Genomic DNA, 9429 nt, shown 5'->3' on the forward strand with positions numbered 1-9429 from the left:
ACCAGATGGCAGAAAAGAGTTGAACCTTTTTAAAAACTGTTTTGTGCCAAGTACAGGGAGTTGTTTAATGACCACAGTTGGGATTGGCAACTTGATCCTTAAGCAAATCTGTCACTAAATGAAACCATGACTGAACTTATGATCTTATTTCAATTTTGCTTTGCTTTACACAACTGCTCTTGGAATATTTTCTTTACCTGCATGCAATATTGTAACATTTAAAGTATCTTAAGAACTGATAAGATTGCAAGGATCAACAGGGTGCCATTTTTCAGGGGAGGGGCTAGCCCTGGCATCATAGGTAAGAGTTGCCTTACAAGGACCAGATTACTTCTCCCTAGTAAAATGTAGAGGCACAGCTACTACTATGGGATGGCTATAGGAACAGCCAGAAGAGAGGGAAATTCCCACTCTGTGAATTTTATGCAGGAAGAAGCCACCAATCTGAAGCTTATAGAAAGAAAAAAAAATGAAATCTTTTCAATCCATCTGCCACAACATCCATGACAACTCTCTTTTACTGAAACAACTTCATAAATGCTAGCTGCATTCACAAAGAATAGCCAAACCTTGAATTGGAGTGTCCTGTTAGATGCACATTTTGCCCTCCTCTCCATTTCAGGAGTTTTCAGAAATATTTCTGGCTCCTTCTGGCACCCAGAGAATGAGTTAGGCAGCACCCACTCTCTGATTCAAGAGGTTTGTTTTTATGTTCATGAGTCCATCCAGTGGACGGCTGCCAGGACCTGTCTAGCTGGCTGAATGCATTCACTACCACGTTCAGTGGTCAGCATGAATTCAGTTCAGGAAATGTAGATTTGCTCCTGGAGGGAAAAGCCTTTAAATGACCGAAAGGGTCGCTATGCGTTAGCCATAATAAATCATTTTCAACTATTGTACTCAATTACTGTTCTCATTTTTACTGTTGGTTATTGTTCTTAGTTGTGATTTTCTTCCATGTACTGTTCTGGAGTCTTTGGAAAGGAACACCATGGTATAAATAAAAATAAAATAATTCAAAGCACAATATCCCCAACAAGAGAAAGGATGGCAAACAAGAATAACTTCCTCCACTTTCCATGTGAGACACAGTCACTAAGTACAGCTCTTGCCAATCAAACTGCTCAGCAACCCTGTCATGTGACCGGCTGCACCCTGTTCAAAACTCTCCCTTGCCCACAGGTCACCCGAGGGACTGCCTCTCACCCGCTGAATCTGCACGGGCAGGAAACAAGAGCTCAGCCCAGGAGCCTCAGCCTTTGTCAAAAGAAAGAAGAAACTGAGGGCTGAAGGTGTTTTTCGCAAGGCTCTGACTGAGTCCAATCCAAGACACATTCTTTCCATCTCGGCTTTTGCTCAGCTATGGCAGCTTCTTCCTTCTGGATTTGCAGGGACTTTGGGGCCACCCTGGGGCTCTTGCTTGTAGTCACAGGTATGGCTTCTTCCATCTCTTTCAGCTAAATCCATTGATTAAGATGGTTTAAAGTCCTAGGCAGTTTAATGATGATTGTTGCTTTTTTTTAAAGTGTTTTCCCCCCTCTTTCATGAGCCTAATTTGGTTGTCTTTTGGATTGAGTGACAGGGCCTAAATAAGCAAACAAATAAATAAAAACTATGTTTATTGGGTTTTCTAAATTGATGCCATTCAGATGCTAGCACTAGAATTTCCATGCTGCCAAGTTGACTAAGATTGGTATAGTTAAGGCCTGAAGAGGATACCATATGAGAAGGCTGGTCTGAATTCAGAGTAGGCTGAGAATTGGATCCCAGGTGAGGATATGGTTTATAAATAAATAAGGTGCATAACCTGAAACTCAGCTAGAAGAAGCAGAGGGTGGTTTTCCAGTTATTCTGCAAGATTGGAGGAAAAAGGTACAAAAGAGGGAATGGGAGGGGCTAGAAATATAACTAGATTAACAGAGGGATCAGCAGAAAATTCTGCTGCAAATTCAATAAAAGCAATATGATAACAAATAAGAGGTAATGGCATCCTCTAAGTTACTGAGCATGTTTTATTTTAGAAATGAAGTTTTACAGAACTGCCACCAAACACCTGAAACCACATTCTACAAAGACAGGATGGTCTTTTCTCGATAGTAGAGATAGTGGGGATTTCGGTGGGAGATGGAAATATCTAAGAGAGAGCCCAGGACCTTCTTCATCCTCCTCCTACCCCCTCCCCCAGAATTGTTCAGGGGAAATTTCACAGAAACAGGAAAGAAAATTGTGTTCATTGAGGTGTGTTACAAGAACAGCAACATTTCCTGTCCAGCTGCTTTGAATGTGGAGAGAAGCTGACACGTTAGTGTTTGCTTTCTAAAATGGGAAACTTTCTTTTCTATCATCTTTTCTATCATGGTGCGCACGGGAACTCCACAATGCAATCCTAGCTATGACTTCTCAGAAGTAAGTTTTTTTTAAGTGCAAATGAGTTTCCTTCCAGTAAGCCTTGCATTTCAGCCTAATAATATTGGTCTCAAGCTACCTGGCATTTCACATTTTACCTTTTAGTAAATGCACAAATAGGATTGACCAGATTTAATTTTCCTGGGCAGAAATTAATTATAAAAAGGATGCAATCTTTAACCCCTCCAACTTGAACTGAAAATGCATGCTTAAAGCATGGTCAAATAACAAGAAGTAAAAAGGTAAACATTATTATATTGTTTCCTGTAATATTTTAAAAAATAGTTATCCCGTGGAAAGAATACACTGTTTTAAAAAGATTGTTATGAAATAGATTCACACATTACACTAACTCATGTTCTACTTTATCATGGATTATTGAATAAACCACAATTGTTGGGTTCACACAGGACACTAAGGCAAAATCAAATAACATTATGGCTTAGCATGAGGCATGAACCCAGTCAATGGCTAGGTTTACAGGGCATATTAAGCCATAATATAGCTAGTTGGATTTTGACTTAACATATGCAATGAATCCAGTCAGTTATAGTTTATCAGTAAATCAGGGTTAAGAAAGTACAATTTGCAAATGTACCATAGTGGGCAAAAGGCCGTGACTCTTGAAAACAGAGAAAGTCAGGAGTTTGAAGGGATAGATTAGAGCAGTGGTGGTGAACCTATGGCACGGGTGCCAGAGGCAGCACTCAGAGCCCTCTCTGTGGGCACACGCACCGTTGCCCCAGTCCTAGGCCTTCAGCTGGTTTTATAAAACCTTATCGCTTTAGGCCTCCACCGCCGTGTACAAAAAAAAAGGTTCAATCAATCAGTCAATTTCAACTTCTCGCAGGAAAAAAAAAGATCTTGCAAAGTTGGAATTGATTGATTGAACTTTTTAGTCCCACCCAGTCTGCCATTACCACCGTAGCCACACCCACCCAATGGGCCACACCCACCCGGCACCCAACGATGCATAAGTGGGTTTTGGGTTGCAGTTTGGGCACTCGATCTCTAAAAGGTTCGCCATCACTGGATTAGAGGGTCTCTTATCTTTAAAGGTATGAATACTCTAGTCTGCAAAACTTCCTTGCAGACTAAGGTCCTCGGTTTTGGATTCAAATCTCAATCTCTGTCACTTGCTTTTCTCAGGGCAGCGCATCCAGTCAGCCAGTTTAACATGCTGTCCTCAGTCCATGAGAGGCACAACTATGTCAGTAGGATGCAATCCACTTCAGGAGCAAGAGGGGAGAATGTGCAGTGCAAGGCAAGTTAAGAGGCAGAGACTGGTGGGTTTTCTCATCCATGAGAAAAAACATCCAATTGCCCTTTGGGGGCTAAGAGAAGACGCAGGTTCTGACAAATGGATAAAAGTGGAGGACTTAGCTGACTGTCAGAAGCTGATTGGGTGTTATTCAGTTGAGTAAGAGAGACTGTCCTCCCCAGCTTTCCTTAAATCCTCTAGATATAACCCAGACAGCCACCTGATCTCAAGTATTAGGTGATGCAAGTGTCCATGGAATGGCTGGGGGTTGAGTTGTCAATAATAAAATTGCCCTGTTGAGTGCTTTTGCTCTTGTGCACTGCCTATCAGTGGGGGCTGAGAGGCAGGACATTCAGTATTGTGCTTCTGCTGCTGAAACCTGTATGGGTGGCCAAGCTTCAGAAGAAGTACTATTCAGTTCTACTGAGCCCGCCCCCTCCTCAGCACCTGCCAATTTCCTGGGTTGCCTGCAGTATCTGAGCTATAGGGAAGACATCTCCCGTATCCCTGAAAAAGCTGCTGCCATCCCTGCAGATTTGCTGACCCAGTTCCCCTGTTCATGACAATGAAGGTTGAAATAGCAAGGACTGAAGTGGAAAAATTGGAGGAAAGTCAACCAGCCCACTAATGTGCTTGACCGGCTGATAGTTGATCTCCTGTTTTAGCAGCCACCACATGTGTGATCTGTTAACTGGGCTGACAACACACCATGTAGAGAACCTGGGATGAAAAAGGAACTATGATTTCAAGCACTTTCCCCACCATGTGACAACCCCATTAGCCACTTCAGAGAATGTACCCAGATAGACACCAAACCTTCGTCCCCTTTTTGTATCATCAGTTCAGTTGTCCCCAAGGTACATATGAAACATCATGTTACTAGCAACGCTTATTTCAGAGAACATGGAAAATACCACTTCAGCTTTGGTGGTTCAGAAAAACCTGAGATCACCTGGCCTTGACTATGAACTGGGATTACAGAAAGCCCATGACAAGTAGAGAAGTCCTGAATAACCAGCCAGCTACCCTGCAGCAGAATGTAGGTAGATGTCGAGCAGGCACTGTGGTTTTTATTAGAAAGCCTTGATCTTGGTCTACATAGTGCACTAAGTCATAAATTAAGGCTTACCCATTACAGGGACTGGCTTACCCAACTAAGTAAAAAACTTATTTGGTCGAAGATTCATCCTCACATCCCCTCACGATGCCCTGATGAGAGCTTTTACATGAGTGCCTTCGTGAGGTTTGCCTTCCTATCATTCTCCACTCACAGAGGAAGCAACTTATGGCCTTTTCAGCAGTTCTAGTTTTAAAGTGAGGCTTCTCCCAGCACAATATTTCCCATGGATCTCATCTTAGATGCAGCAGGTGATATGGTCAGCGCTGGTGGCCTACCTAGAATCTCTTGGCCCCGTTAGACTACTACAGACAGATTGCTGGTCACTTCCAAGTCCTCCATGACCATTTTGATTTGGGTGGCAGAAGATGCCAGACCCCTGGTTTCCACAGAGACATCTGCCTACATAAGGCCTGACCACAACTTTCCAAAATGATCACTTGTTGTCAGGCGTTACACAGGCTCCTCATTTATACAAGATGGCCCTCATTAAAATAGTGTTAAACCTCAATATATTTCAACCCCGTGCTCCAAAGAAGTTGGATTCAAATCAGGAAAGGCTCTGCCAGCTTTGTCTGCTGATTCTGCCGCCAGTGGGTGCATTACAGGTTTTCCGTTGTTTTGCTGACAAGCAATTAAAGATTATTGAAAGCATATCCAGCATCAAAATTTATAGAAGTGAATTTGGGAGAGGGAAATGTTGCTTGATTTTTTTCCTCTATTTGTTTAGATCATTCTGCTTGAAGGCACAGAAGACAGAAAGAAAATCAAACAGCCCCCATTTCAATTTTGGTTGAAGAGGTAAACTGGTTCTTTTTCAAACCATTTTTTCTCTTTCCCCAGGTATGACAATCACCAAAGCTTCTAGTGAAAGAAATAACATTTCTCAAAAACAAGGTATATGTGTACTTTCAAGATAATATTGTCTTTCAGTTCCTATTTCTGAAATTCCCTTGCAATAATCTTTTTTCCAAGGTTGTGTTACTTGTCACTTGTAAAATTGCCAGGTTTTGAGTGCAATTAAAGCTGTATGGCTGCTATTTTTGGAACAATTTAGCTTCTGCAAAACAATCCAATGTTCACATTTATATCACGTCACTGGGTGCCTTATGGAACTTTGGCTGTTTGTCCATGGACCAATCCAAGGATTGTGTTTTCACCTGGATTGTGTTTGATTAAAAAGCTGTCAATACCTTCTCTCCCACATCTGCTACCTTTTCATCCAGAGACTTGAACTCTGTAAGAGGATGAGCCTTTCAAATCCCAAAAAGCCAGCCTGAACTGAGAAAGGACCAACCAGTGCCTGACCTTATCCAGTTCCCTGTTCCATCTGTCAGTCTCAGCCCAACGGTGAAGACAAAGCAAAATAGGTATCCTAATCTATTGTGCTCTGTAGATGAATGAAGACACGAACCAAATATGCATCCCAATCAAAACTAGGTCTCCCCACTCTGGAACTCTCCAAGGGTGTTGGGAAGTCTTCACCTATTGCATAACTGTTTGTCATGAAGCTTTCAAGGATACAAAGACCTTCCCAGAAAAGAACAGCTCTGCACCTCCAGTGAAGAACTGACAAACTCATTCCTCTAGTCAGGAATTAGTTGGAACTTGATACATGCTTTAATAGCTTATTTAGAGCAATCTATCTTCCTAGTCTAGCATGGTCCAGATACTGGCTGTGTGTGATTAGCCCAGCATTTCTAGAGGGAACCTATCTGGGGAAGATTGGTAGAAAGTCCAGTAAAGATATTTACCCTTCTTTTCCATCCTGTGGTCTATCTTTCTCTTTACTGTGGGTTTTTCTTCTTTTACACAGATACAACCACTTTCATGAATGTGATAAATACACGTTTCATTGCTGCAAGAGGCGGGGCTCGAATTTCCCTTAGCTGTTCTTTTGACTCTCTGGCAAGTTGGTATAAAGAGATTGAGCAGGAGGAATACCAGGAGATTATGAACAGTTCCAGAGTCCATGTGACCAGAAATAATTCAGTGGTAATGATGCAGATCAACAAACTCCAGCACACCGACAGTGGTATCTACCACTGTAGGATCAAGGCCTCAAGGAAGCCCTCCTGTGGTACAGAACTCAAAGTCATGGGTAAATCTTTAATCTTCTAAATACTGTCCTCTCTGATGCTATATGCTTGGGTATTGCTATCTATGGACAATACTTTTTGGACAAAAGGCCATACATTCTATTCCCAGAGAAAAATATACCAGCTAATATCTGGGACTCTGTCCGTTCATACTGGCAGCCTGTCTTAGGTAGAGATGCAATGCTATACAAGCTAAGGATATTTAAGTACACACATGCGGTACCTAAACCACATCACAGGATCTGAATTCTGTCCTGCATGTAGTATAAGACTATTTTCATTTCAAAGATGTAAATGAAAACAGTGATCAAAATTGGATATTTCTGTCAATGTAGTCCTAGGGCAGTGGGGTACACAATCTCTTTATGACAAGCAAAACTGAGAAGTCAGGAGGGCTCCTCTTGTTGTTTTAAAGGTATCAGCACCTATGAGCAAGTGCAGAGTCGGCACAACGTGAAAGATGCTATCATCTTAATCCAGACAATTCTTCTTGTCCTTTTTGTGAGCATGCCTGTCTTCCTAACCCAAGGGAAGGTGAGTGAATGGGACCTTCATAATAGCAGTTCAGTTGGGGCCTTGACTGACCACTAGACTATAACCGTGATCTTTGATATGTGGTTGGCTTCTCCCTGAATAAGGGAGTGGCTTTGGGGCATATTGAAGCACTGCAGGAATATACTTCAAGACAGTGGGACTGCTTTCTCAAAATGGAATCTGGGGAGAGCTTTCCTGCAGACTCAACCTCAAGGAAATGCCATTAGTAAGCATCTGAGGGTGCACCTTCTTATTCTCAGACCTTCTCCTCTGGAACAGTGGACTCCAGATAAATAAGCTCAGCAAGAAATAAAAAAAGAAAAGGACTAGGAATGCTTAACCAATGTGTCTCAAGTAATTATCAGGAAAAAAAATATCAAGCTAATTGAAGTTTGATTATATATCTCTATGTCATTTTAGGGTGACAGAAAAGATGCCTCTGGGGAAGAACATACTTATGAGGTAAGCTTCAGAGTGAGAGATTCTTGGTCTTAACCACATAAAAATGTATGCATTTTTCTTCATATTCTATACTGGCCTATAGTCTTCAGGCCAGAGGATTGTAGCCAGCCATGGAGAAGTCTCTAATTTATATGCAGAAATGTTCAATTCCCCTCTTCTCCAGGTAGGGCTTGGGAAAAAACCTATTTGGAACTCTGGGGAGCCATCACCAGTTAAAATAAATAATTTTGTCTTGGATGGATTATGGATCTAGCTCAATACTGTACAAGTCAGCTTCTTTCATTTTTGACTTCTGGTTGAACAGCCCACCAGTCAAGAACTAGACTAGATGGACTTTTTATTTCATTGAAGAGAATTCCTTTTATGTACCCATAGGACATTTTTAAGCAGTTCTTTTACTGGCATGGAGAAAGAACAAAATTGAGTTGGACAGCATATTTCTACCCCCCTCCAACAAAGCACTGCTGATACTTTCCGTTCATAGGCCGATTTCATTTTTGTTCTTCAACAGGGACTGACGGTTGAACTAGCTGATACGTATGAAGACATTGGTGCTTACCAAGACAGACCAGAGAAGTGGGATTTGGGGGAACATCCATGTGAAGAATGAAAAGGCTAGCAGCTTGGTCGGCCACAGCTGACTTAACCAAAGGGGCACCAATTCCTGGGGCAACCAGGTTCCACTATAAAAATTCCACTCTAGAGAAGCTTTAAAAATATGCTTATCTCTTGCTTGCGGCTGATCTGCTAGAAACTACTAAAAAACAGCATTCACACTCTCCAGATTCCCTGGGACAGTTGAGTCAAGGACATACAAATGGGGAGAAGGGAGAAGACAGGCAGACTCAATTTGAGGCACACCATAAAAATGAAAGCAGAAAGAGCTGAGAAGAGAAATGAATGTGTGAGTAGATGGGCTTTCTGGCTTGAGTTTGCTCTATATTTCCTTCCCCAAATGACACCTTCTTAATTGGTTTCCCACTCTCACTCATAACTGGCTAGGCAGCAAAGGATTGAATCTGATAACCTAAGATCTAACATCACATTGCTTCAATTTCTTTAACCCAAGATACTCCAGATTGTCTGGGAGCGGGACTACTGCTCCCAAAATTCCTTACCAAGATGGCTATGGTGAAAATATCTGGAATATATTAGTTATAGGACACAATGTTTCCTACTGAGATTTATAGTTTTGCAGTTAGGATTTTTCTTCCTTAGGCTCATATTAAAAAAATATTTCTAGCATCCTTATGAAAGAATTTCAAATATATTTGCTGAACTTTTCAAAATAATAAAAAGTTTAATATTATTTTTTAAAATTTTGACAGCATATTACTTCTTTGTTTCAGGAGCATGAAAAAATGTACGCAAGCATTGTGTGTTTTCTAATTTCTACATTACAGAAATCTGAAAGTGTAACATTTTTAGCTTAATATGCATAACCAACTTCTTAGGAATAAACCTTTCCATCTGAACAACAGAACTACTTGTAAATAATTGTGTCTTTGGTCTATAACAGCTCCAGGTGCCCTCCAGCTAGGCTGATTTTA

At 41.4% G+C, this 9429-nt stretch overlaps 1 protein-coding gene across 1 annotated transcript; it reads left to right on the top strand.

The window, feature by feature from the left end:
* The first annotated feature begins 1311 nt into the window (after nucleotides 1–1311).
* On the top strand, nucleotides 1312–9094 carry CD79B (CD79b molecule). The gene is made up of 6 exons (XM_015832303.1): nucleotides 1312–1432; nucleotides 5628–5681; nucleotides 6601–6885; nucleotides 7299–7417; nucleotides 7838–7879; nucleotides 8391–9094. The coding sequence occupies exons 1-6, from the start codon at nucleotides 1363–1365 to the stop codon at nucleotides 8487–8489; spliced, it is 669 nt and encodes a 222-aa protein (XP_015687789.1). The 5' UTR covers nucleotides 1312–1362; the 3' UTR covers nucleotides 8490–9094.
* Nucleotides 9095–9429: the final 335 nt, after the last annotated feature.

This window comes from Protobothrops mucrosquamatus, unplaced genomic scaffold (assembly GCF_001527695.2).
Source record: "Protobothrops mucrosquamatus isolate PMUCROS unplaced genomic scaffold, P.Mucros_1.0 scaffold1, whole genome shotgun sequence".
Classification (NCBI taxonomy): domain Eukaryota; kingdom Metazoa; phylum Chordata; class Lepidosauria; order Squamata; family Viperidae; genus Protobothrops; species Protobothrops mucrosquamatus.

Excerpts from the sequence above, each read along its gene's own strand:
- CD79B (XM_015832303.1), top strand. The coding sequence starts at position 1,363 with ATGGCAGCTTCTTCCTTCTGGATTTGCAGGGACTTTGGGGCCACCCTG. Across the intron at positions 1,433-5,627 it reads GCTCTTGCTTGTAGTCACAG|GTATGACAATCACCAAAGCT; the intron begins GTATGGCTTCTT and ends CTCTTTCCCCAG. Across the intron at positions 7,418-7,837 it reads TCTTCCTAACCCAAGGGAAG|GGTGACAGAAAAGATGCCTC; the intron begins GTGAGTGAATGG and ends ATGTCATTTTAG.